The following is a 27,954-nucleotide window of genomic DNA, read 5'->3' on the forward strand; positions in this document are numbered from 1 at the left end:
TCCAAGGATAATTTTGGAGGCTGAGGTCAGGGTCCTCAGGATGGGTGGCGGTCAGAGGAGCTCAGTGGGCCTCTGGCCACTCCCATTGTAGCCCAGGGGCCTCAGGCAAAAGTCCTTCCATCTCTGGACTGTTTCTTCACTTGAGAAGAGCGTTCCTGGGAGAGAATGAGGTCACCGAAAGGCAGGGGCCGTGGGGTGGGAATCTGGTTGGGCGACTACTGCGTGATCTTTCTCCAAAGCCATTCCCAAAGCACCCCCTGCTTCTAGATCCTCAGCAGAGGCGGACAAGGAAGAGGCGCCGTCCACAAGGGGATGGGGGTTTCCCTCCAGCCTCCAGGAGGCCACCCAGACTAGGTCCTGCTTCTAGGGTGTGGACTTAGGGCCTTAGGGCCAGCAGGGTGTGAGGTGGGGGCTCCCCCTGGACTGACTTGCCACCCCCATCCCAAGGACAGTAAGTCTGTTCTCAAACCTGCCAGGGCCCGATAAGATGGCCCAAAGGCCAGGTTCAGAGAGGCAGAGATCACCCCCCACTCCGGTGTGGTGGGAAGAGTAGGCCAAGAAATGGGTGGGTACCCCTGGGTACCCCTCCCAGCCCTCGGCATCTGTCTGCACACTAACGGATGCAGGTGAAGCCCACACTGAAGGTCCGTCTGCTCAGGACCTTCTGGTACCCTCCTCAGAGGTCACACACCCGGGATTCCTTCCTACCACCTCCCATGCTTGCCTAGAGGTCCTTCCCCATTTCCCTAACCTCCCCGATAGGGATGGGCCTAGAGGGTGGTTGGCCCAGCAGAGCGTGGGGCTCTAAGTCTGGGCTGGAACTCTCAGGGTCTCTGGCAGGGTCCCCACCCCCCACCTGCTCTTCTGTGTGACCCCCAGCTGGAGGCCTCCCGGTGGATTTGGAACACCTGCCGAGTGCCGGGTGTGCAACTGTGCGTGTCAGTGTGAGCATACTTGTGAGCTTGCCTGCATATGTCACGGTGGGCAGAGATGGACATGATGGGGCCTGTGTGTGCGTGAGTGCTGGGTGCCCGTATGCGTGTCTTGATAAGCATGTAACCAAGAGCCTGACATCTGTGAGTTTCCAGGACAGCGTATGTGTGCATGTGTGTAACTATCAGGTGTATGAGAGCCTTCTGGCGGGACTAGGGCCTGATGGCATGTGTGTGGGTGTATGCCATGGAACATGTGCCCAAGTGTCTGCATGTTCACCAGGGTATTCGCATGTCCAGGTGCGCACGAGGCTGCACACGTGCCTCTGTGCACACGGCCTGGCACATGCTGAGGACGCCCCAGGTTTCGTAACTGCACGTCCTCTGCCTGTCTGCGTGCCCATGACTGAGCAAGCATGCGGCGCTCCCGGCCATGTCTATGACGTGCGCGTGTGTTGCAGGGTGTGTGTGTCGCAGTGTGTCAGGGTTGCCGTGTGTGCTCCCACAAGAGTGCCTACAATTTCCCCCCGCGTGTTTATGGCTAGGAGTGTGGGTGCCCCAAGGCTTCTCCTAAGTGTTCTTCCCGCTGCGTGTGCGGTAGTGCGCGTTTTCCCGGTCTCTAGAGCGTGCGTTTGTGTGTTTCTGGGCGCGTGAACCATGCCATGCGTGCTCGGGACCTTGGCGATCAGTGCTCTGGTGTTTCTGTGCGTGCTTCTCTATTCCGAGCGCGTCTTCGCATCTTCCTGGGGTCTGCGGCCCAGCCCAGGTTCCGCTACCGAGACTTGTCCTAAGCCGGCCGGTGTGTGCGCGCCCGTGTGCCGTCCTGTGGGGGCAACGTGTGCCCAGCGCGCGCGGGGTACCTGTGCCCGTCTAGCCAAGAGTGGCCCGCGTGCGCGAGCGGGTTTCCGGGACACCGCAGTGGTGGGGGGCGGCCCCGCGAGGGGCGGGGGTCACAGGGACTGGCCGGCGCCGGCCCCGTGCGCGCGAAGGCGGGGGCGAGGGGCGGGGGCCGCGGGGGGGCCGCGGTACGAAAAGGGCGGCGCGCGCGGCGGCGGCAGCAGCTCGGCGGCGGCAGCGGAGAGCGCAGCGCGCAGCCCGGTGCAGCCCTGGCTTTCCCCTCGCCGCGCGCCCGCGCCCCCTTTCGCGTCCGCAACCAGAAGCCCAGCGCGGCGCCCGGAGCAGGTCCCGCGCCCGCGCCACTCCCGGGACCGCGCCCCCGACCGCCCCGCGATGACCGCGACCGCAGCCCTCCTGCCCGTCCTCTTGCTCCTGCTGGCTTTCGGCCGCAGTGCCCATGGTGAGCCCCCCGGCGGCCCGGCTCGCGCCCCCTCTGGGGAAGCCTGCGACGCCTCCCCGGCCGCCCGGTGCCCCGCGCGCCCCGTCCCGTGCGCCCCGACTCCCGCCTGTCCCGCCTAACCCTAAGCCCCGCGCCGTGCCTGCCTCGCCCCCTGCCACCCTCGCATGCCAAGCCCGCCCCTGGGGTCCTGAGTGGGGGCGCGGGGAGCGGGAGGGGTGTGGGACCCCCGGCCCCTTCCCGCCCAGCAGAAGTGGCGCTCGCAGGGGGCCGGTGCGCAGAGCGGAGGTATGGAGAAACGAGGTGATGCTGGGGAGCCCTCTGTGAAAACGCTCTGGGGTGCAACTTTGGGGGGGGTGGTCTCTGCGTGTGCGCTCGGGAGCAGGCCTATGGGGGCTGTGGAGGGTGACTGCCGTCGTCGCCCCAGAGTCCCAGCGGGGAGCACAGGCCATGCCCCTCCCGCGTGGCGCTGGTCTAGGCGAGGGGCTGCGACACTCCTGTCTGCGGCGGCCATCTGTCCGTGACGCAGCATGCCCCCTTCGCGCAGGGCCCCCCTCCACCACTGCGCCAGTGGTTATGGGGGGGCTGTCTGAAAAGCTGCTGAGAGTTAAAGTAAACGCACACAGTAGGTGCCTATTAAAGTGTTAGAATCTCTAAAGGGTGTCAGAATTGCAGTCTTGTCCGCAAAACCCTTGTTGGTCTTTTTAATATCAAGCGCCTGGGGTGGGGAGTTTGACCTGGGTGCCTGGCTTCGCTGGGATTAACCTTTGGAAAACTCAGACGCCTTACCTGTGAGCCTTCCAGGTGGACCTGTCTGAGCTTTCCCAAGCTGAATCCCTCAAAAATCTGTCCCCCGCCCCACCTTTAGCTCACTTTGTAACACAAAGTGAGGGTTTGGCCCAGTCCCTTGGGGTCAAGCTCTTTTGGTTCGCTGTCTCCTCATCTCTGCCCTGGCGGGCCTGACGTTTGTTGTTTCTCTGAGGGATGCTGGGTGTCTGACCGGGCCCCGGGAGCTAGGCAGTGTGCTGTGATGACCCCAGACCCAGGAGCAGGCGGGGGCTTTCCCCTGGGTGGCTCTCGATGGCGTGCCTGACTGTGGGCCAGGCGGGTAGAGCCCCCATAGGGCGGGGGCTGCCTCCCCGGCCTGTCGGGCCTCGTGCAGTGAATGGCGTAACCTTTCTTGTGCCCCAGGAGCTGAATGCTTCCCGGCCTGCCACCCTGAAAATGGATTCTGCGACGATGACAGTGTGTGCAGGTAATGGAGGGGCTCCCCAGAGGCAGCTTGTGGCGGGGACGGGTGGGGGGGTGCGCAGGGCAGCATTCTGAGGAGCTGTGACGCAGGCAGAAAAAGTAGGGGCCCCTGGACTGCAGCCGACACGCCCTCGCCCCCGCAGAAAACCAACCAGTGGGGGAGAGGGGTGGGGAGGAAGAGGACCGGGTGTCTGGGGATGGGGGCGAGGGGGTGGACATGGTGCCACCGGCTCCTGTCTGTTTCCTCAGAGGTGGGGGCGGGCAGGAGAGCCTCTTGCAGGGTGATACCACTGCGGACCACTGCGGCAAAAGGCAGCTCTTCCCCTGGCTCCTAGGGACCCCTCTGCCCAGCCCCTCAGCTCATCCCGAGTCTAAGCTCTCCCGCTCAGGTGACTGGTGTTGGTTTCCTGTGGCCCACCGGCCCAGCACTGTGCAGAGACCCCTCCCCGAGCGCTCTCAGTTCCACAGAAAGCCACTGAAACTCCCTCTCCACCCTTGTCCCCCCCCCCACTCACGTGTCCCCATCTTTCTCCCCCACCGACCCCCGACAGGTGCCAGCCTGGCTGGCAGGGTCCCCTGTGTGACCAGTGTGTGACCTTTCCCGGCTGTGTGAACGGCGTCTGCGTGGAACCCTGGCAGTGCATCTGCAAGGACGGCTGGGACGGACACCTCTGTGACCTAGGTGGGCACCTGCCCCTGCCCTCCCCGTCCCCAGCCCCCTCCTCCCTGCCCAGTGGGGTGGCGGCTGCCTCCCCTCTCGCTATGGCCTTCGCCCAACACACCCAGCAGTCTGGATGGTAATGATCTGTGTATCCGCTCCCACTGGTGCTGGGGGCTTCTCCACGGGGAGGGGGCACTTACTGCTGCTCACCCAGCAGTGGGGAAGGCACTGGGGTGGGGGGCGGCGGGGGGCTGCCCGTTGAATAAAGAGTCCCGAAAGGAACACGCCACACAAAGCTGAGAGGGTGGGGACGGCAGAAATCTGTCCTGGGGGAGGGGGGGCACTGAAGCTCAAAGAGGGGAGGGTCGCAGAGCCAATAAATTCACAGGCCAGGCTACTAAGGGTGCTGCAACACACAAGCAAACAGACGCGGAGAGGGTGCTGGGTGCTGAGCGCTGGGGCCAGTGGGCACCGAGTCAGGACCACCAGGACGGGGCTGGGGGCTGTGCTGGACACGAGGTCAGGTGTGGGGGCTGGGGGGTGGCAGGTCGGGAAAGGCTGAGAAGTAGCTCAAGTGCAGATTGGTGTTATCAGTTGATTTCATTAATTTATGCCATCTTTGCCCTCCACTACCCTGTGAGCAGTGGACAGTTGGCCGTCACTGCATTTTCAGGCTGCAGAATGTTCAACCGAGCCCATTCTTGTTTGGCAAAACCTGCCCTGAAGCCCAGGCAGACCAGGGTCCTTGAGAAAATTCCCCCGGCGGTGTAGGCAGCTGCCATACGCCAGCGTCTGCAAAGACGCCTGGTATCAGGAGGGAAACTGAGGCTCGGGGAAGCAACCGGGTCTGCTCATGACTCTTAGGAAGTCAGGAGAACAGCCGGCTGGCTACCAAACCCCACCCTCCGCCTCCAAAGTGGGTTCATTCTCATCCGGGGGGGCTAACGCTTTCCTGGAGAAAACCCGAAGAACTGTAGTGTTACCGTCCCGCGAAGCTGGGCAGTAGGCTTCCCAAATCCCCCAGCATGCGGGTCTTTAAAGCACCCTCCCCCACCCCCGAACGATGCAGGTTTTTCCCTACAGCTGGCTCAGGCTCTGGCGAGCAGGGCTCGGCTCCCTGCAAGAACCTCTGAGCAGTTTGGGGGACCCAAGGGGGTCCCAGAAAAGCCACCATTGGGGATCAGGGCTTTTTAGCCTGGAGCCCCACTCTTTGTGATATCTAAGCCCGGGACCCTGCTGTGGAGTTTCCCAGACAAAAGGTCCCTCCCCACTGGGTCAACAAAAGCCTGGGGTGGCTGGGTCCAGAGGAAGCTGCCCTCGGGTGGTTCCTGTCCTTCTCCCTTTTCACCCGTCTTTGAGGCTGTCTCCGCCACAGCTGCTGCCCCCCAGGCAGAGACCCCCGGCCGCTCTCCCCTTGTGGCAGCTTAATCCACCCGATTTTGGGGTTGGAGGCCCTGGAGGGAGGGGGAGAAGGTGAACTGATCTTCGGCTCACGAGGCTTGACACTGCGGGAGAGGAGTGGGTGATCGCTAGCTCTTGCGCTTACACGTAAGGTGGGAGCCTGGCGCTCATGCCCAGGGCCTTCCCATAATGATAAATCCTCTGTGGTCCCCTTGTGCTAGCCAGACTCCTCATGTGAGCTCTGCACAGGCCCTCGCCTGGCGTGCGGGGCTTTTCCTTACTGACGGACAGCCATCCCCTCTCCCTGAGAGGACGCAGGGCTCTTGAAAAGAGCGAATCCATCTGCTCGTGTGTGGTGTGTGGCCGCAGCCCCCGGGGACCCCCACCCAGAGCTGCCCCTCAGTCGCCGCTGCGTCTCTGGCTGGCCCTGGCTCTCTCTTTGGCCCAGGGGGCAGCTCAGATGGTGGAAAAACCCAAGGGGAAAGGGGATCTCAGACATGGGCCGGGGAGAAGCCCTCCTTTTCTAAGCAGGGAAAGTGAGGCATAGAGTCCGGGGTGGTGGGGAAGAGGAGCAGCTGGCTGAAGGTGGATGCAGAAAGGGTCTCTCTCCTGTCAGAGAGCTCCCGCCCCGGGCCCCCCTTTGTTCAGCCCGTCCCTGCCTTGCTGAGCCCCGAATAATGATGTGTGCGTGACGGGAGGTGTAAAAAGGCGGTGGAAATATACCAGTGTTCATGGAAACCCGTGCTGACAGGCGAGCACTCAATAGCTCTCATTTCACCGCCTTCAAAAGATGCAACCATTTTTTTATCATAGACCCCCTTAGTTCAGAACCTGAGAGCAGACAGACCACCAGGAGACGGAGGCAGTGCTGGGGCTCAATCAGGTTTCCTGATTCCCGACAGGGGGCTTTACATCTCATTTCCTCCCCCACCTCCCCGCTCCCCTTTGATGGAAAAGTATACAGGGGCAGGTGATGTCTCTTAACAGTTGGGATGCGCTCACCCCTCCACCTCCTGGGCACCAGGGGCCTCCTCAGACAGTAGAAACTGGTCTGGAGTATTAGGGGGAGGGGAGGGGTCCGCAGTGAAGGTCAGTGTTGTGGAACCCAAGAGGTGACCTGGTGCCGGAAAAAGGGCACAAGGGGCCTGGGTGAAATCTTGGTGAACGGCCTTGACTTTGTGTCCTCGGCCTCCAGAGTTGTTTACTTAGGTCAGGGTTCTGGGGGAGTCGCAGCGCTCCCTTACTGAGGACCCCGCTGGGTGACCTTGGACAGTGACCACAAGCAGGGAGTCTGGGCTGCTCACACAGGCTCCCCACCGTGACCAGAGGGAGGGGTGTCTCTCTCTCCTTGCCCCCACCCAGGATGTTCTCCTTCTAGCCTCTGCGCCCCCACCCCCGCCACCAACCTCACCTCATCTCCCTGGTTTTCTCTCCCCCTCCAAGACATCCGGGCTTGCACCTCGACCCCCTGTGCCAACAACGGCACCTGCCTGGACCTCGATGACGGCCAGTACGAGTGCTCCTGTGTCCCCGGGTTCTCGGGAAAGGATTGCCAGGAAATGGACGGGCCCTGCGTGGTGAATGGGTGAGCATTCTCTCCCTGCGGATCTGATAAAATGCTGCTTTCGAGCTCCGTTTCCACCCCCTTAAAGACCCTTTCAGCCTAACCCAAGCGGACCTGTCGGCGGACAAAAGACCGAGGAAGTGCTGCTTCTGCACCCTGCGGGGGGGCTGCCCCCGCGGTCGGGGTCTTTATGGGGGACTGTGTCACTTCCATCATTTTTTCCCAAACAATCCTGAAGGCGATTTCATATTCCCCTGACGTCCCCAAGCCCTGATGTCTGTGAATGACAGTAGATTGGGGACTGTGAGCCCGAGCCCCAGCGGCATAATTTTCTAAAGGCAACGTAACAAGAGATCAGAGTTCGGCAGTTCCCCGAGGCTGTTGGTGAAACCCGCTCTCCGTACCCTAGAGGCAGCTTTGGTTGGGGTTGGGGGGCGCGGTGGGCGGCAGGCTCTGCGTTTGGGTCTCCTGGGATGTACGTCTTAGGAAGTGGGGAGAGGGGGCCGCGGCCAGCATGGGACAGGCGGGAGGGGAAGGGGGAGGGAGATCCGGCCCCCAGCTACCCCCATGGGGAGGGGTCTCTGGGGCATGGGCACAGCAGATGGACCGGTCCCTGGCCTCTCTGGTGCCCCCCTGAGCAGACTTCCCAGCAGCTCAGCCATTTCTGGTCCTCAGCTGCTCAGCAGCACTGCCCTCCTCACCCTCTGAGGAGGGGGTTTAAACGGAGGCCAGGGAGGTCAGGCGAGAATTCAGGGCAGTCTCCAATCCTAGGCCAGTGGCTGTGGGTGGGGGGTGGGCACCCCTGTCTCGTGAGGAAGCCGAAGCGTAAGTCCCTTCCAGGGACAGGGCAGAGAGCCCCCAGAGCCACATGGGCCAAGAACCATCATTCCTGCAGCATTCTAAAAATCAGCGTTCTAGGGCTGATTCGTGTTGATGTGTGGCAGAAAACAGCAAAATCCTATAAAGTAATGATCCTTCAATTAAAAGTAAATATTAAGAAAAAAAAGGATCAGGGTTCAGGGTGAGGTCGGAGGACAGGGGTGACCACCGAGGTCCGTTTCTGCTTCCTGGCAGGAAGGGGAAATACGGAGCGAGACCTTTAAAATATTTTGCTTTCCTCCCTAACAGACTTGAGCCCGTCTGTCCAAATAGAGCCTGGGGTCCTTGAAATTCCTCCAGAGCCCGGCTCCCCTCGCCCTCACCCTTGCAGCAGCAATGCTGATTCCTTGCGCCCTGAGCCCCTTTCTTCCCCGGAGTTTCGGCATTTATCAGATGACAAAGGGTCTGCTCGTTTAAAAGCACTTACATTAAATGCTCCGTGTGCTCCGCTTTGAGCAAACAGCTTCGGTCTGCAGGCTGCACTGGGGTGAATGGGCCACTATTAACCAGCCAGGCCCAGACGCTGCTCCTGCCTCGCAGACAGAGCGCGGATTTCTTTCACTCTGAGAGTCCCCAAGGGTTTCCTGTACAATAGCCCACAGGCTCACTCCTCGGAAAATAAAATTAATAATAAGGGGCTGGGGGCGGGGGCGGCAGAAGGGACTGAGGGATGCCCTGCTTGGCTCCGCCTTTGTGGCCTGGGGGCGGAACTAAGGGGAGGGCGGGTATCACTAACTTTGCCTCTCTCAGCCTCAGTTTCCCCACCTGTCCAGTGACTTAACCGTCATGCCTCTGGTCGGAGAGGTGACGTAAGAGGTGGGAGAGGAGATGGGCATCATGGCACTGGAGGTCAGGCATGTTCCAGGTTGGCGGCGTGATGGGGGTGAGGTGCCCACCCCATCTCGGATGGCCCAGGAGCTCCTCACAGGCAGGGGCTCCTGGTGCTGGGCACCCACTCCCCACCCCACCCTGGGGCCTCCCTGGCTGGCACTCCCTCACCTCGAGCGTTCTGAGCACCTGCCCTTTGGTTGGGCCCCAGGAGGTTTGCGGTGTGGCACGAGGGGGGAGCAGGGCAACCCCCCCCCCGCCTCCCACCGCAGCCTTGCTGTCCTGGCCCAGCACCCGAGGGCCCTTTACCCTGTGCCCTGTTGCGCTGCAGCTCGCCCTGCCAGCACGGAGGCAGCTGCGTGGACGATGAGGGCCGGGCCCCCCACGCCGTCTGCCTGTGCCCCCCTGGCTTCTCGGGCAACTTCTGCGAGATCATGACCAACAGCTGCATCCCCAACCCGTGCGAGAACCAGGGCATCTGCACCGACATCGGGGGTGACTTCCGCTGCCGCTGCCCCGCCGGCTTCATGGATAAGACCTGCAGCCGCCCGGTGAGCACCTGCACCAGCGAGCCGTGCCTCAACGGCGGCACCTGCCTGCAGCACTCCCAGGTGAGCTTCAAGTGTCTGTGCAAGCCCGCGTTCACCGGCCCCCGCTGTGGCCGGAAGCGCGCGGCGGGCCCCCAGCAGGCCCCCCGTCTGCCCAGTGGTTACGGGCTGACCTACCGCCTGACCCCCGGGGTGCACGAGCTGCCGGTGCCGCAGCCCGAGCACCGCGTCCTGAAGGTGTCCATGAAGGAGCTCAACAAGAGCACTCCGCTCCTCTCCGAGGGACAGGCCATCTGCTTCACCATCCTGGGCGTGCTCACCAGCCTGGTGGTCCTGGGCACCGTGGGCATCGTCTTCCTCAACAAGTGCGAGGCCTGGGTGTCCAACCTGCGCTACAACCACGTGCTGCGCAAGAAGAAGAATCTGCTGCTGCGCTACAACAGCGGGGAGGAGCTGGCCGTCAACATCGTCTTCCCCGAGAAGATCGACATGACCACCTTCACCAAGGAGGCCGGCGAGGAGGAGATCTGAGCAGCGTCCCCACCGGCCCCCCTCTTCTCGGGGTCCCCGCAGAGCCCCCTGTCTCTCTGTGCGGTCTGTTCTTCTCTTTGTGGTGGAATTTGCTCTCCTTTGTGTCAAATCTGGTGAACGCTATGCTCCCCTCTCCTGCCTTTGCGCTGCCGTGTGTGCGTGTGACCAGCGTAATTGCCAGATGAATCCTCTTTCTCTCTTCTTAATGCATGATATAAAAAAATAATAATAACGATAATAATAATGAGAATTTCATCTTTAAGTGAGTAAGACAAATAAGTATGTTATTCTAAACTCTCAACCTAAAATCAAAAAAGACCAAAAAAAAACATGGCAACAGTACCAGGGCTCCGTGCCGACGCCCCCTCCAACCAGGGGCGGGGTCTCGGCCACGGGGTCCTCGTGAAACCGTTACGAGTGCTGTGCATGACCACCCACTGTGAAAAGGGCTAAAATCTCTTTCGTTCGTTAATTCTCACGCGCCACTCCCGACTCGCACTCATGTCAACACCGCAAAGCTTTAGATCTTCCCAATTGACTTGGGATTTTAGCAGAGTGCAGCGGCCGTGTGTCAGGCAGAGAGAGAGAGAGAGAGAGAGAGCCCCGGGTTGGCTGCTGGGGGTGCTGGGACCTTGTCCCAGCCCTGCCACTCACTCGCTGTGTGATCCTTGGCGAGTCCCTTTCCCACCCTGGGCCACCTCCTCCCCCCCCCCCTCCAGGCAGGGGCTTGAACACCATGACCATCAGGGTCCTCTCTTGCCCTCAAAATCTGAATTAGGAACGAGGGAGTGATGAGCGAAAACCGTTCCCCTAAAAAATTAGGATCCGATGAAGACTAAGTCTCATCCTGGGATCCGAAGGTTTTGGCCTATCCTGGATGTACACTTGATGTATTTGAAATGAATTTTGACTGCATTTCTCAAAGTGGGGAGCCTCCTGGCCCACTGCCCACCTGGAAACGGTTGCCCCCTTTGAGTCCCAGTGTGCAGTCTGGGGCTGACCCCCTAAGGCAGCCCCCTCCCCAACCTACCCACCTACTCAAGGCCCTAGCAACTGTGCCTGCCTCCGACCCTGTAGGTTAGAGATGTCCCCCAGCAATTTAAGTGCATCTTGAACCTCAAGTGCCCCTGGTGTGTCTGAGCAGCAACACAGCCCTCACCAAGGTTTTTCACAGTTTGGTGGAAATTTTCGCTTGTGGGGCATTTTCTAGTTCTGTGGCCATGGAGGTACCAGACCAGACCACAGCGTGGATTTCATTTGTGTTGCTGAGTTAACTACCCTCAGATCCCCAAAGACCTAGCCAGCTTCTGAATGATAAACTTTGCCTTCTTTTTTTTTTAAGAGAAAAGAGCATCTATATTTTGTGCAAAAGTAAATGGGACAGAGTTCTGTTTAGCTTCTCAGCCCTCAGAGTTGGGCAGCTAAACAGCCCTTGGGTACCAGTTAGAAATATTTTGCTTCTTGAATTATTAAGATAGGAATGTATATTCTTAGCTTATTGAGTATTACCTGCCTTGCTTACCTTGCTAAGCCAACGTCACCTACGTCGTCTCTGTCATTCGAATCACATGCACCCACACGCGTCACCGACTGTCACATGACCACCAACCTCATCACCCGTCAGCCACCGGTTTACCGCCCCCAGCCCCTTGTCATCCTGTTTCACAGCCCGACCCTCATCTCCCCAAGCTCCCCAGTTCTCACCTAAGACATTGTCCCCGTCACTCCAGACTTTGTCATCCCCAGCCCAAGCTCCCCTGATCACCTGCACCCACACCCTATAGTCCCGATGCCCTCCCCGGCGACCACCTCCCACCCTCACCCCAAACCCTGTCAGCCCCGCACCCTCGCCCCCCTGGTCCCCGTTCCCAAGTCCTCTCCCACCCCCAGCTCCAGTTACTGCCCCACCCCTCCCCTCCCTGGCCCTCAGCCCCAGTCTCTACCAGCCCTCACCCCAACCCCCTCTACCTACCCCCCACCCAAGTCATTAGAGTCACCATCTCATCTCATTTTGAGTTTGTTTTAAGAGATAAAATTTAAAAAAAGACAAAAAAAAAAGAACTGTTGGCTCGGTTGGGCTGGGGTCTGGCACCCCCGCCCAGCCTCTCTCTCTCACGTGAGACCCCTGATCGAGTCAGCTGACGGTTCTGACCCTCAATCTCCCCTCGCGCCAAATTCTAAGATTGGACGCAGCGATCAAATTTCTCTACTCCACACTTTCGACCTCCGTGTTGTAGAGTGCAGCCATGTCCCCTGACGACAACGAAAAGACCCCCCCTCACCCCACCCACTGCCTATCCTTGACCAGTTCCTCACCCATCCATCCTTCATCCACCATCCATTCAATCAGGAAGCATTTCCAAGCACCTGCTGAGTGCAAGGCGGTGTGCAGGGAGCTGAGGACGCAGGATGAGGGGCCCTCTGGGAGGGGCGTGGACACACAGGCTCCCCAGGGAGCCTAGTGCAGTGCAAGTAAAGCAACGTGGGAGGGAGACACCCCCCTCGCAGCCTGACCATCTCACTTGCCCACGTGACACCCTCTCTTACCAGCACTCAATGAGGCCGCCCCACCCAAATTCCAGAGCGCCTCTCACACACATCCTGCGAGATCAGAACCAAGTCAGCAGCCTCGCCACGGTCTTCACGTCATGCAGAAATTGGTCCATTCCATCTGCTATGGGGTAACCAGATTCTGCTGAGAGTGTTGGGATCCTTGACTGCCCATCCGCACCTCGTGTGTGTTTGGAGTAGTGTGTAGTTTACGCCAATCCCGGGGAAGCTCAAAGACAGCCATCGGAGACATGGTCCCTAGTGTGGTCCCCAACCTGGGGGAGGAGCAGGCGTGATGATCTTGTAACTGAAAAATTTCAAACATGTCAATGATGAGCTCTTTTTAGCTTCCCCGTCTCTGCAGCCAGACATGCAAAAAAAGTTTTGTTTATTGAAAAAATAAACAAAAACCAAGGGCTACCTCATGTGTTTCTCCAGTTTATTGTGCGCCGGGCTATACATGTCCCTCCCCGCTGGTGGTCTCTGACCTGGACAAAAGGAGTCAGTCTTTGGAGGGCCCTGCTCTGGCCCCATCCAGCCCTTCCCATGCGGCAGAGGAGGCCACAGGCCTCCCAGCCCACCCTCTGGGGCCTGGAGCCCAGGAATTTCCTCCCCAGTGATCCCACTCCCAGGGCCCTGGGGGCCTCTTCCCTGGGTCTGATGGTTAGCTGTTTGCCGGCGGTGTGGATGGAGCTGGGGTGTGAGGAGTGAGGGGTTCCACATGGGAATGCTCAAGTCCCCTTGAAACAGAGCTTAGGGCTGGCTTTCCCCGGCTACCACATTCCAGCGGAGAACTCCAGAGGGTCTGAAAATTGCATGCTGACCCCAGGCCTTCCAGGACTTAGAGAAAGTAGGATTGCCCAAGTGAGGGAGCAGAGCAGATTTGAAGGACACTTGGGGGCTTCCCTGGTGGCCCAGATGGTAAAGAATCTGCCTGCAATTGAAGGGGACCCCAGTTCGATCCCTGGATGGTGAAGGTCCCCTGGAGAAGGGCACGGCTGCCCACTCCAGTCTTTTTGCCTGGAGAATCCAGGGACAGAGGAGCCTGGTGGGCTACAGTCCATGGGGTGGCAGAGAGCCGGACGCAGCTGGGTGACTCACGCTTTGGAAGCTTTTAAACATTGCGCATCAGGTCTATTGGCCCCAGGTGTTCCTATGACCTGGGCGCCACTCATGACCAGGGGGATTTGCCTTTCCTCTGGTCCCAGGCCTCAAGTTGCAAGCGTGTCCACTCAGGTCACTAAAACTACCCACGAGAGATTTTAGAGGTGAAGTGTCCACCTGAGAGGGGTCGGCCAGAGTCCCCCTCAGGGGCACAGGAGACTCAGTCAAGGCCCTTATCCTTGCTGGCCTGGCAGATGGCCTTGGGGTGGGGTCTCCTTTCCACACCCTTTTTGAGTCTTTCCTCCGCCAGGTCCTTGCCTCCACCCACCTAGCTGCCTCGCCTGGCCCCTGGGCATCCCCGAGGGTCCTCCTGGCTTGGTCCCACCTCACCCCTCCATGCTTCGTGGGTCTCCTGTCTGTCCACCTCCCATTCAGCCGGGCAGGGGGCCCTGGGTGTCTCGACATTGCGGGAACACAGAAGCGGGACGTCTAGGGCCGTGTAACCTCAGAGACGGATGCTATTCCAAGAACCGTTAAAAAAAAAAAAATAGGGTGACAATGTTGAGACTACAAACCTAGAAGCTTCTATGAAAGGGATTTTTCTAGGAAAATAGTAATGATCACAATTCCTCAATTTTGCCAGCAGGAATGGAGCTGGGAGAAGACCCCAAAGTGGCCCAGATCTGTTCCCTGACTTGGGGTGCAGCACATTTGACCCTTTGACAGAACAGGGCAGGCCCACAATAGAGATGGTCCTGGAGCAAAAAAAAAAAAAAAAAAGGATGAAGATCTTTTCTTTCTTCAAAGCTAAGAGAATCCCAGTGCTAAAGCCTCACCAAGTTAACACTATTGAGTAGAGGAGCAAAATCTTTAATATAATAAAACAAGTAAATATATTTTTTAATAAAACTCGTGATCAAGTAGAGCGTTTTCTGGAAAAACAAGTCGGGTTTCATTTTAATAAATGTATCCTTAGATAGTGAACGCCGGCGTGTCCAGGAGGGAGGAAACCGTGATGGATGAGCAGAGTGGCTGTGAGCCAAGCTGAGGGTCAGGCAGGTGACCTGGGAGGAGAAGCCAGCCAGCCTGCGGGACTGGCCCCCTCCCACAGGGCTGCGGTGGCTGATGAGCTGGCTCTGCAGGGGCGAGGGGGGCCTGGGGTGCTGTCAGGGGAAGGGACTGGGTTGCTGTAGCGGGTGGGGTGTGGGCTCAGCGCCGGGTGGTCCCGGCTTTGAGGGCCCGAGGATGGGGGAACCCTAGTGGTGGGATAGGTGGGGGTCCTGGCCAGGAGAGATGGTTGCCCTGGGGGGCCTCTGCAGGGTGTCCTAGGCTCGGGCAGCTGGCCAAAGAAAATATCCTGCGGGCTCCAAGGGGAGGAAGAGACAGGATCTGCACGTCCCTGCAGCCGGGCGGGAGCTTCCTGCAGGAGACAGAGGAGGTGGGCTCCGGGGGCCCAGAGCAGGGTCCCAGCACCCAACTCCCCCCAGCGTCCGGCCCCTGGGTCTGGGAAATGTCCGATAAGCCACTTAGAATCGATAAGACACCTCTGATTTGGCTCTGGGACGGTCTTCCCTTCAGCGCCTCTCTCCCACTACTGAAGAAGAAAGCGTTGGCCTGCGTATCACCCTTGCAAGACCCTCCTCGTGGAGCTCATGGGCAGAAGGAGGGGGAAGGCCAGCCCCAGGCCCCAGCCTGGGGAAAGAAATTCCCAGCTAACTCCAAACCGCGGAGGGTACAGCCCTGCTCCATGCATCCCTCCAGATGCTGTGCTCTGTGACCACGGCAAAGATGCAAGAGTGGACCAAATCGCAACTCAAAACATAGGCAAAAAAAAAAAAAAAAAATCTGTTCAATAGATGCCAGAAGGAAATTGACAAAATACATCTTTGATTAAAAAAAAAAGCCAACTAGGAAAAAAAAAGTGCATCTCCTTAATGTCATCAAGAGCTTCTGTCTTAAGCAATGTTCGGTGTCTCAGGGCTCAAGGAAACCCAAGGGCAGGTAAAGTCATGCTTTTTGCAGCAGGAAGAGGCCCTGGCTTTAGAGTCAGAAGGGCCTGGCTTTAACCTTGGTGTCCTTGGGGCCATCTACTCTCTATATGTCTACTTCCTCACATGTGAAGGAAGCGCTGGCCACCAGAACAAAATACCATAAATACCATAGACCTGGTGCTTTAAACAACAGACAGTTATCGTTTATTTCTCATGGTTCTGGGACTGGGAAGAGATCAGAGTGTCAGCATGATAGGATTCTGGTGAAGGCTTGCAGATGGCCGTGTCCTTGCTGTATTCTCACATGAGCGGGGGGCGGGGGGGTGGTGAGGGAGAGAGGCAGAGAGGCAGAGACAGAGAAAGAAGAGCAAGACCCAGCTCTTTGGTGTCTTCTTAGGAGGCCGCTGATCCCATTATGAGGCATATATATACGTATATATATATACATGGCTTCCCAGGTGGTGCCAGTGGTAAAGACTCTGCCCGCCAGTGCAGCAGACATAAGAGGTGTGGGTTCAATCCCTGGCTGGGGAAGATCTCCCAGAGGAAGGCATGGCAACCCCTCCATATTCTTGCCTGCAGAATCCCATGGGCAGAGTAGCCTGGCAGCCTATAGCTCGTAGGGACGCAAAGAAGGACATTAATGGAGCAACTTAGCATGCATATGTGTGTGTGTGTGTGTGTGTGTGTGTGTGTGTGTGTGTATACTGGCCTGAGTAGTTAAGTCCAGTGTTACAAGCATACTAATTATCCCCAAAATTAATTTATAAGTTTAAAGCTATTTATTAACATTAGAGCCATTAGACACTATGGTTTTAAGGTTTATCCTTCAAAAAGTGAAGCGGTAAAAACAATTTTAAAAATTGTCAAGGAGTAAGTCGCATCAACAAATGTTAAAAGCAAAAGCGATAAGAGTGAAACAGTGTGTCTTGCATGAAGCAGACGCATAATATTGGTGTGATGAATAAGGGATTAAAGCGAGGTATGCATGGGTGATAGCTTTGAAGGAATCTAATCTCCAGCCTCACTATCTTACTTACAAACATGGAAACAGATCAAAAGAATAACTAGCCTGAAGTTTTCAACTGTGCCCCTCGGGAGACATTCAGCAATGTCTTGAGACCGTTTTCACTGTCAAAGTGGACTGGCGCTGCTGGCGCCTAATAGGCAGCCACCAGGGGTGCTGCTAGACAGTGTCCAAAGCCAGGGACAGCCCCCACCACAAGAACTATTTGGTCCCAAATGTCAGTGAGGCCCAGGTTGAGAAATGATGCCTAAAATGGTAGGGCAGGAAGGGGACTCTTATGAACAAGAACACATGACCGTGTCTACAGCGTTAACACTGTGTTAAGGACGGTATTCCACACCCCCCAGCTTTACTGAGATACAGTTGGCATAGAACGCTGGGTAAGTTGAAGGTGCATAATGGGATAATTTGATATCCCTTTACTTTGGAAAGTGATGACCCCAGTACAGTTAGTTAACACACCCTTCTCCTCACATAATTGCCATTTTCGGTTGTTGTTGTAACAGAAACATTGAAAGTTTACTCTCTCAGCAAATATCAGCTCCACAATGCAGTTCTGTTAACTACAGTCACCGCGTGTGCACTGACGGTTTTGGAGTTTAGTCACCAAGTCGTATCTGACTCTTGCAATTCCATGAACTATAGCCTGCCAGGTTCCTCTGTCCATGGGATATTTCCAGGCAAGAATACTGGAGTGGGTTGCCATTTCCTTTTCCACTGGATCTTCCCTATCCGAGGATCCCACCCAGGTTTCCTGCTGTGCAGGCAGATTCTTTACCGACTGAGCTAGATCCCAAGAACTTGTTTGTCTCGTAGCTGGAAGTTTGTAACCTTTGGCCTCCATTTCCTCACTTCCCTCAGCCCCTGGAAACCAGCAATCAAGTCTCTGTTTGTATGAGGTCAGCTTTCTTAGGTGTCATATATACAAGTTATACATTATCTGCCTTTCTCTTACTTCATTAACTAATGTCCTTAAGATTCATCTATGTTTTCACAAGTGGGAGGGATTCTTTCTTTTCATGGCTGAATAATATTCCATCATGCGTGTTTGTGTACACATATATATAAACATCTTCTTCATCCATTCATCCTTTGGTGGACACTTAAGTCATTTCCGTGTTTTGGCTATTGTAAATAATCCTGCAGTGAATGTGTGAGTTCGTTGCTCAGTCGTATCTGACTCTTTGCGACCCCATGGACTGTAGCCCACCAAGCTCCTCTATCCAAGGGATTCTCTGGCAAGAATACTGGAGTGGGTTGCCATGTCCTTCACCAACTATCTCTTTCAGAGGGTGATTTCATTTCCTTTGGATATATACCCAGATACGGGATTTCTGAATCATGTTCATTTTTTTTTTTTTCAATTTTTTGAGAAACCCCTATGCAGTTCTCCATAGTGGCTGCACCAAGTTACATTCCCACCCATGGCGCACAGGAGTTCCCCTTTCTCCACATCCTCACCACATTTGCTATCTCTTATCTCTTTGATAATAAGTGTGAAGTATGGTAATATCATCATCTCGTGTAACTCACTCAACAACCCAAGAGGTAGATAATATTATCTTCCAGTGCTACAGATAATGAAACCCAGGCTCAAAGAGGTAAAAACATGTGCCCAAGATCCTCTGCCTGGAGAGGGGTTGAGCTAAACCCAGCATCGGCTCTCTAAACATTTATGCCAATTTTCTTTCCACTACCCAATCCTCCCTTATATTTTGAAAAATAATGTATTCCTAATTTTATTCGTGTTAGCAACTGTGTTTCCCTGGGAGTTTCTGAGAGACAGGCAATCTCAGTCCATCATTCCTGGAGCTCATCAGGAAGAATCTTGAGCAGAATGCGTTCCCAGGCTTTGCCATTTCAGGATGGAGCATCTCTGCTTACCTCCTTGTCCACTCACTCACCAACAATGGGATAACTCATCTGCCTCTGATGTCTCCTCCTGAGCCCCGCTCCCCCGCCACCTAATAGCAACTCTGCAAGTTGTAGATAAGAAGGGAATCAGGATGGTTTGCTGTCATTATTATAAATCATAACAATACCGAACTAGTCTAAATGCTAAGGCGCTATATTCAGCGCTTCATGTTTTAAAAGAAATTTTACTGGAGTATAGTAGATTTCCAATGTTGTGTTTGATCCTGAAGCTAACACAGCATTGTAAGGCAGAGTACATCATGGGAAATGCCTGCCTGGAGGAATCACAAGCTGGAATCAAGACTGTCAGGAGAGATATCAACACCCTCAGATATGCAGATGATACCACTCTAATGGCAGAAAGGGAAGAGGAACTACAGAATCTCTTGATGAAGGTGAAAGAGGAGAGTGAAACAGGTGACTTGAAACTCAATATTCAAAAAACTAAGATGGCATCCAATTCCATCACTTCATGATGCATAGAAGGGGAAAAAGTGGAAGCAGTGACAGGTTTTGTTTTCTTGGACTCCAAAATCACTGTGGATGGTGACTGCAGCCATGAAATTAAAAGACACTTGCTCCTTGGAAGAAAAGCTAGTACAAACACAGAGTATTAAAAGGCAGACTTTTGCCAACATGAGTCTGTGTAGTCCTAGTTATTGTTTTTCCAGTCGTCATGTATAGACGGGCGAGTTGGACCATAAAGAAAGCTGAGTGTTGTAAAACTGGTGCTTTCAAAATGTGGTGCTACAGACTCTTGAGAATCCCTTGAATAGCAAGGAGGTCAAACCAGTCAATCCTAAAGGAAATCAACCCTGAATATTCATTGGAAGGACTGTTGCTAAAGCTCCAATACTTTGCCCAGTTGATGCAAGGAGCCAGCTCATCGGAAAGGACCCTGATACTGGGAAGGTTGAGGGCAGGAGGAGAAGGGAGTGACAGAGGTTAATGGCTGGATAGCATCAGTGACTCAATGGACAGGAATTTGAGCAAACTCCAGGACATAGTAGAGGACAGAGGAGCCTGGCGTGCTTCAGTTTATGGGGTCACAACAAGTTGGACATGACTTAGCAACTGAAAAACAACTGTAAACAACTATATATATATATAATATATATATTTATTTTTTTCAGATTCTTTTCCCATGTAGGTTATTACAGATTATTGAGTAGAGTTCCCTGCACTATACACTGAAAGTGAAAGTCGCTCAGTCGTATCCGACTCTTTGTGACCCCATGGACTATTCAGTCCATGGAATTCTCCAGGCCAGAATACTGGAGTGGGTAGCCTTTTCCTTCTCCAAGGGATCTTCCCAACCCAGGGATCAAACCCAGGTATCCCACATTGTGAGGAGATTCTTTACCAGCTGAGCCCCAAGGAAGCCCAAGAATATGGGAGTGGGCAGCCTTTCCCTTCTCCAGTGGATCTTCCTGACTCAGGAATCGAGCCAGGGTCTCCTGCCTTGCAGGCGGATTCTTTACCAACTAAGCTATCAGGGAAGCCCTGTAGTTAGTCAGTTACTTGTTAGTTACTTATTTTCAATATAGTAAATATTGTATGTTAATCCTTATCTCCTAATTTATCACTTTCCTCCGACATTTCCCCTTTGGTAACCATAAGTTTGATTTCAAGATCTGTGATTCTGTTTCTCTTTTGTAAATCAGTTCATCTGTAGCATCATTTAAAAAAAATTAGATCCCATGTACAGGTGAGGTCATATGGTGTTTGTCTTTCTCTGTCTGACTCACTTCAGTTAGTATGATCGTCTGTAGGCCCATCCATGTCCCTGCAAAAGCCTTTCATTTTTATCTTCTCAGACTGTTCAGGGACTCCTGGACACTGGCTCTGAATTAATACTAATTTCTCTGGACCAAAGCATTATTGTGGTTCACCAGTCAGAGCATTGGAAGTCAGATGGGCAGTGAAGCCTTACTTAGGTCTGTGCCATTGTGGGTTTCTGAACCCACCCTGTGGTTATATGGAGTTCATAATGAAAAGAGACATCCTCAACCACAGAAGACCCATGTTGGTTATCTGATTTATGGAGGGGTGGCTACAGTGGTAGGGAAGACAAAATAGAAGCCACCGGAAGCACCTGTTTCTATGAAAATCGTGCACCAAGAATAATACGGTCTCCTTGGAGGGACTGCTCGAGATCAGTGCCACCATAAGAGGCGTGAAAGGTACAGAATTCCTCCAGTCTTTCCTTTTGACTCCTTTATCTGGTCTGAGAAGAAATAGATGGATCTAGAAGAAAGACAGTAAATTATTACAAACGAATCAAGTGGTGAGTCTGATCTGCAGCTGCTTTTCTAGCTGTGGCTTCATAGCTGGAGCAAATCTACACATCACCTGTTGGCGTCTGCTACGCAGCCAGTGTGCCAGTGCACGCTTCCTTCTTTATACCTGCGAGTAAAACTACCAGCCAGTTGGCAAGGCCAGCAATACATCACTGCTGTCCTTCCCGGGGCCTGTCAATTCTCCAGCACTTTCATAATCGACTCCCCAGGGATTTTGCTTGTCTTTCCCTTACCAGGACACCACACTGGTTCATCACATTGATGATATTCCACTGATTGGACCTGGCGAGCAGGGAAAATGCCTGCAGCCAGAGAGTGGGAAATAAATCCCACAAAATTCAGGGGTCCTCCACCTCAGTGAAAAATTCTAGATGCTCAGTAATTTGGCGGGGGGGGGGGGAGCATGTGGATATATACTTTCCAAGGTGAAGGACAAGTTGCTTCATCTGCCACCTCCTATCAGTATGAAAGGGACATGGATTTCCGGGTGACCCAGTGGCTAAGCATGTACCTGCCAATGCAGGAGACACAGGTTTGATTCCTGGTCCGGGAAGATCGCATGCCGGGGGCCAGCTAAGCCCCTGTGCCGCAACAACTGAAGCCGGCGCGCCCCAGAGTCCGTGCTCTGTAACAGGAGAAGCCACCGGGATGAGAAGCTCGCACCCCGCAGTGGAGAGCAGCCCCTGCTCGCTGCACCTACAGAAAGCCCCCACACAGCGGCGAGGCCCCAGAGAAAGAGAAAATACATCATAAAAAATTTAATTTAAAAAAATGAAAGGAGCACAATGTCTAGTGAATCTTTTTGGATTTTGTAGACAACATATACCCTATATATATATATCCCTTTTACTGAGAGACCTGAAAGTCTGCTGGTTTTGAGTGGAGGCCCAGAATCAGAGCCCAGGCTGCCATCTGAGCAGCTCTGCCTTTTGGGCCACGTGATCCAGAGAGTCCAAGCACGCCGAAAGTGTCAGTGGCATAGAGGATGCTGCTTGGAGCCTCTGGCAGCCCGTCCGAGGTGAGCCCCGGTGCAGACCACTAGAATATTGGAGCCAGTTCCTGCCATCTTCTTCGGCTGGCTGCTCTCCATCTGAGGGTAGCTGAGAAACCATTTTTGACTTACCAATGGGCTATCTGTAGAGGCTGAACTCTGACCTGAGGGCGGCCAAGTCACCCTTTGTGGACTAGGTATGTGCTGACCCCCCAACCTTGCTCAGGGCCACACAGAGGCACCTCCTCTTCAGACAGAAGCGGCACTCCACTTTAGTTCAGGTTCAAGCAAGATCTTAAGGCAAGAGTGAATCCGAGGGGAATGTGATCTGGAGACCCACGGCCCCGGGTCTCTGCCTTTTCTCTGTCATGGGGAGAAAGCTTCATGGGGAGTTCCCATAAACTCCCAGCTAAGTGAGGAAGAAAAATAGGTTTATAGACAGCTCTGCATTAGACAATGGTACCAAACTGGATAACTGCAGAACCATAGCCCTGCTCTGGGACAGCCCCGAAGGTCAGTGATGCAGGGAGAATCCTACCGATGGACGGAATCTCGGTAGTCTGTTTTGTCTGAAAGGAGATACGGCCAGAGACATATGGGCCTGTGCTGACTGATGGGCTGTGGCTAACGGTTTGGCTGGGTGGTCAGAGTATTGGAAGAAATACAGTCACAAAATTGGTGACGAGAAGGTTTGAGGGAGAGCTCAGTGGCTAGACCCCTGCAAATGGGCTCAGAGTGTGAAGGTATTTGCGTCCCATGGGAATTGTCACCAAGCTTTCCAAAGGGTGACCTCGATAGAGGGAGGTTGAGTTAACCAGGTAACTAGCCTGTTTTGTGGATATCGGACAGTTCTCGTGTTCAGCCACATTGGCATTGCTGCTTGGGCTCGGGAACAAGCAGCTTTGTTAGAAGCTTGTGCGTGGTCCCAGCACCCCTCATGTCCATGCTCCAAGGCAGGTCACCTCCAGCCTCTGGTGGGGGTCCGATTTGCCAACAGCAGGGCCCAGCACTGGGTCCTGATACAGCGCTCTTCCCTGGGGTGGGGGTGGGGGCGTCTGGGAGGGGATTCATTACATTGGACTCATTCCTTCCAGAGCAGGGAGCACTGTGTTCTTACCAGGACAGGTATTTATTTGGATGTGAATTTGCCTTTCCTGCCCTCAATGCCTCTGCCAGAACGAGCATCTGTGGATCTACAGAATACACACTTTCCTCACTGACACAACAGTGATTCTACTGAGCAGTCTGTCGAGACTGCCACTGGCCCCTTGAATTCCCCATGGTGCTGAATCAGCAAGTAAAGAAGGTAACTGGACTGGCTGGAGCGATTGATGCTGACTATCAAGGAGAAAGTGGGTTGCCACCACACATTTGGGGAAATGTGGGATGCAGAAGGTCACCTTGCAGTTTCTTATTACTCCCGGGTCCTGCGATTAAAGTCAGCGGAAAGCTTTGCTGTTGTTCAGTCGCTCAGTCGCCTTTGACTCTTGGCATTCCATGGACTGCAGCACAACAGACTTCCTCTTCTTTACCAACTCCTGGAGTTTGCTCAGACTCATGTCCATTGAGCTGATGATGCTATCCAACCATCTCATCCTCTGTCACCCCCTTCTCCTCCTGCCTTCAACCTTTCCCAGCATTAGGGTCTTTTCTAATGAGTCAGTTCTTTGCTTCAGGTGGCCAAAGTATTGGAGCTTCAGCTTCAGCTTCAGTCCTTCCAAGGAATATTCAGGATTGATTTCCTTTAGGATTGACTGGTGTGATCTCCTTGCAGACCAGAGGACTCTCAAGCGTCTTCTCCAGCACCACAGTTTGTAAGCATCAGTTCTTTAGCGCTCTGCTTTCTTTACGGTCCAAGTCTCACATCCATGCATGACTACTGGAAGAGCCATAGCTTTGACAATTCCAATCTTTGTTGGCAAAGTGATGCTTCTGCTTTTTAAAACGCTGTCTAGGTTTGTCATAGCTTTTCTTCCAATGACTCAATTCAGGTAGAACCTCCAACAGCCCAGACGCTCCACACGTAAATGCTTGGGCCACTCTGCAAGGCAAAGAGCCATGAGTAGTTGAAGGGTTTGCTAAAGGCAACGGAAATATGAAGCAGGCATGGGAAGAAGATAGTTATAAACATCAGTTACAATGATGGAGCCAGTTGTCGGAATGACTGTAAGAATTACGAGTAGCTCTTCCTTCTTGTAAATATGTCTATGTATTTATATGCTCATTATTTCTGCTTTCTTCCAGTCTCTCATGTCCTTATCATCTAGCTTATGACATGGCACTAGTCCAACTTCCTATCTCAATATTTAAGTTGCAGGACTTAAGAGGAGGCCCATCCCCGAGTGATGGCCGGACGTGTGTGTTTAGCTTCGTGGGGAAGGTCTGGGATTTTGCAGGATGCTCATATCACCAGCTTCACAGGCAATGAGGAGTGACCTCAGTCTGTTTATCCTTGTGGGGTTCCAGCTCGGCTTATGGATTTTTGATCCCCGACCCTCCTCTCTTTCCTCTTATCTCCCCAACTGCCTGCCCTGTGTTCTTCCAGCTCCAGTATCAGAAAGTCTGCAGAGACTGCTTACCAGGCTCCACAGTTGTGCAAGGTCAGAGCTGTCCCCCTCCCTGCTCTCTGCCCCTTCCCTTGGAGTGGTTCAACTCTTAGGATTGAATCCAAGAGTTTTAGCCTCGTTCAGTAGGCCTATGGGTCATAGACTTCTCAGAGGGCAGTGCCCCGTGTGGAGAATGTACCCTGCTCAATCCATGGTCTGAAGGTGTTTCCAACTCAGGTGCCCTAGAAGTCACTGTCAAAGTCCCCAGAGGTCCCAGCCTTGTGCAATCATGATTTTTCATCGTTTTAGAGATTGGCGTCCAAAAACGGTGCAATTACCCATTCACGGAAGAGTTGCCCTCATTTCTTAACATCTGTCATTTAGGCTTATGTTTGGTTTGGTTTGTTTTGTTTTTCTGCCACCCCTCTCTCCTTACCAGCTGCAAGGAAAATGGAGAGGGGAGAATTGATTCATGATAAATGCTGGGCTTAATTGTGTACGATTAAATCAAGAGTGAAACACCAATTGTTGCAGGTTGGATTCCCCTGGAAATATACTCTAAGGAGATTTATGAAGGGGACATTTGTTGAAACGTTCACGAGATTGACACCCGTGGTGCACGGTGGTGGTGGAGGTGGGGAGAATCGGTAAGCCAGGAGGGCATGGTGGGGTGGGATGGGGTGGGCTGTCAAGTGGCCACAAGGGCTTCAGATAATCCTGTGTGGGGTTTGGGAGCTGTGACGGCTCTTCAGTGTTGGCCCACACTGGGAATTCCCTGGTGGTGCGATGGTTAAGACTTCACACTTTCACTGCTGAGAGCCCAGGTTCAATCCCTGGTTGGGAACTAAGATCCCGCAAGCCACATGATGTGGCCAAAAGTTAAAACAAACAAACAAAAAAACATTGTTCCACAGTAGGGGAAGGAAGCTAGGTCCTTTTACCCCTGTATAGACCAGCCATTGGAAATAGATTGCCCCGAGAAGAGGGCTTTGATTTTGGGGAAGGAGGCCCTCTGCAGACAAGGCCAATGCTAGGAGTAGGGGGTTGGGACTCAGCAGGGCGCTGTCAGCGCGACCCTGCCAGTCCCCGAGCCTAGCTGAAACAGTCCAGCCTTGGTGCCCCGGGCTCCCACGTGCTCCATGTAACTCCTGAGAGTGATTCCTCCAGGACTGAGAGGCCTTTTTCCCTGAGGAAACCTCACAGGAGGAACGTCATGGGCTCAACCTACTGCCTGGAAAGTGCAGCTGATCTTGAAGCCACTCAGTGAGTGTCTCCGGCTTTTTGCTACCCAGTAGGAGTCCTCTCGTTGTTGCAGGAAGGTGGTACCGCCCACAGTGTAGGTGGCCCACAAGGAGGGGTACACGACCCTCAGTCCCAAGAAATATGAAACCTTGGTCACTACGCACTGCTCAAGCCATGGTTCTGCACTGGTCTGTTCACCACCAAACTGGGCAGAGGTCTACTGAGAAGGGTCCAGAAAAATCACCTGGGTGCCTAGACTGCTCCCTCCTGTCCCCATCATTTCACCAAAGCCTCGTTTCCTCCTCCTTATCAGCGTCAGTTTCTGATGTCTTTCCTTGTCCACAGCTCTCTGTTCACAGAGAGCTGGACACGACTGGGCAACAACTGAACTTGAAGTTTAGTGGGGGCAGCCGCAGAGGGATCCCAGTGAAGCCTGTCTCTGGAGAAGCAAGGAGAAGATTGGACACTGTGGTCCAAACAACCATCTTAGAAACCCTGGAAATTAACCAGAGGCCTTTGACAAATTGAATGACATTGATTCCAGAGAAGCTACTTAACCTTGGTTGACAATGGGGGGAATCCCTGCCACGTTGGCCGGGCTGCTCCCATCTCCCTGAATGGATGTGGCAGCATGAAGACCAGCAGTCTTCCTGCTGCAGGAGAGTGTTGATTTAATTTGGAGCTCCAGAGAAAAGCCCCTTCTCTGGGGGCACTGTCGAAAGCAATTGCCATTCCTGCAGAAAACAATCAAGAAAGGCCAATATCACAGCTGCCCAAGGGCTGTAATACTGATTCTGGGCAGCAGCAGACCAGCCAGAATGTTTAAGGAGAGACCTGGGAGGGGGGGCAGCTGGGACAGCCATCGGGGGCTTTGATAAGGTTGCACACATTTCTGAGGACCTGGGAGGCTGTGTACGGGAGGGTACTCAGGAGAAAGGGGAGAGAGCCTGCTTATCTACTTGGCTCTGGCTGACTGTGCAGGCACAGAAAGCCAGGACAGGCTTGTAAACTGCCTGGGCTTTGAACGCATGCCTGACCATAGCAAGAGGAGGGGAAACCTTACTGGCTCAGGGAGTTTAAGCAAAAACTCCAACTAGCTATTGGCTGACTGTGAAGCTATGCTTACCCAGATCAGTTTCTAGGAAGTCAGGCTAAAGATGAAGCCAAGATTTTTTTTTTTTTTTTTTTTAAAGCACCGACATTAGTGTTTGCACACAGGAGAGGAGTTAGTCTCTAAATACTTTATCCAGACTATTCCCTAAACAAACAAACAAATGCAGCAACACCCCCTGGGGAAGTGAACCAGGATCCAGATTTGCTATAATGAATTATCCAAAATGTCCAGTTTCTAACAAAAATTGTGAAACATGCAAAGAGGAATACACAGTCACACGCAGGAAAGAAGCAGTTGGTAGGAAGTGTCTCTGAGGAACCCTAGGTGTTGGACTTGGTAGGCCAAGCCTTAAAACCAGCATAAGTTCAAAGACCTATAGGAAATTGTTTTTAAAAGAATTACGAAGTAAAGGAAGCTATCAACAAAATGAAAAGGCAGTCTACCAAATGAGAGGAGACGTTTGCAGGAAATATATCCAACAAGGGGTTAATAGCCAGAAAACACGAAAGACTCACACAGCACAACGTAAGACAGCAGCCAACCTGATCAAAGCTAGGCAGAGGACCCGAATAGACATTTTCCAAAGAAGACATTACAGATGGCCAGCCAGCGCATGAAAGACGCTCAGCATCGCTAGTCAGCAGGGAAACGCAACTCAAAACCACGATGAAATACCACCTCACACCCGTCAGAATGGCTGTTATTAAAAAGACAACAAATAACCAGTTTGGCAAGGATGTTGAGAAAAGAGAACTATTGTGCACTGTTGGTGGCAATGTAAATTGGTGCAGCCACTATGGAAAATAGTATGGAGGCTCCTCCAAAAATCAAAAATAAAATGACAAATAACCAAAAGGGCCTGCCGCGCAGCACAGGAGACTGTTCTCAGTGTCTCGTGATAATCCATACCAGAAGAGAACCTAACAGGAGAATAGATGCATGCGCGTGTCTAATCGAATCACTTTGCTGTGCACCTGAAGCCAACGCCACACTGTGAATCAACTACGTTTCAATAACACTAACAGAAAAATGGAGCTACCATAGGGTCCAGCAACTCCACTTCTGGGTGTTTTCCCAAAGAAAATAAAAACACTAATTAGAAAAGAAACATGCACCCAAGGCTCACTGAAGTATTATACACAATAGCCAGCATTTGGAAGCAACCTAAGTGCCCATCGATAGATGAATGGATGAATACGTGTGTGTGTGTACTCTCTCTCTCTCTCTCTCTCTATATATATATATATATACACACACACACACACATACACACATACACATTATAT

At 53.7% G+C, this 27,954-nt stretch overlaps 1 protein-coding gene across 4 annotated transcripts; it reads left to right on the forward strand.

Annotated features, from left to right (window-relative positions):
* Positions 1-1,988: 1,988 nt before the first annotated feature.
* Positions 1,989-10,151, forward strand: DLK1 (delta like non-canonical Notch ligand 1). 4 transcript variants are annotated; one of them, XM_042235498.1, is made up of 6 exons: positions 1,989-2,229; positions 3,418-3,481; positions 4,029-4,159; positions 6,983-7,124; positions 9,142-9,421; positions 9,575-10,151. In XM_042235498.1, the coding sequence occupies exons 1-6, from the start codon at positions 2,163-2,165 to the stop codon at positions 9,887-9,889; spliced, it is 999 nt and encodes a 332-aa protein (XP_042091432.1). In that variant the 5' UTR covers positions 1,989-2,162; the 3' UTR covers positions 9,890-10,151. The 4 variants fall into 4 exon arrangements, with proteins under 4 accessions (XP_042091432.1, XP_042091433.1, XP_027813205.1 ...); XM_042235499.1 differs by having other exon boundaries at positions 9,641-10,151; XM_027957404.2 differs by having other exon boundaries at positions 9,647-10,151.
* The last annotated feature ends 17,803 nt before the right edge of the window (positions 10,152-27,954 follow it).

Source organism: Ovis aries, chromosome 18 (genome assembly GCF_016772045.2).
Source record: "Ovis aries strain OAR_USU_Benz2616 breed Rambouillet chromosome 18, ARS-UI_Ramb_v3.0, whole genome shotgun sequence".
In the NCBI taxonomy this organism is placed as follows: Eukaryota; Metazoa; Chordata; class Mammalia; order Artiodactyla; family Bovidae; genus Ovis; species Ovis aries.

Excerpts from the sequence above, each read along its gene's own strand:
- DLK1 (XM_027957402.2), top strand. The coding sequence starts at position 2,163 with ATGACCGCGACCGCAGCCCTCCTGCCCGTCCTCTTGCTCCTGCTGGCT. Across the intron at positions 3,482-4,028 it reads GACGATGACAGTGTGTGCAG|GTGCCAGCCTGGCTGGCAGG; the intron begins GTAATGGAGGGG and ends GACCCCCGACAG. Across the intron at positions 7,125-9,141 it reads GGGCCCTGCGTGGTGAATGG|CTCGCCCTGCCAGCACGGAG; the intron begins GTGAGCATTCTC and ends GTTGCGCTGCAG.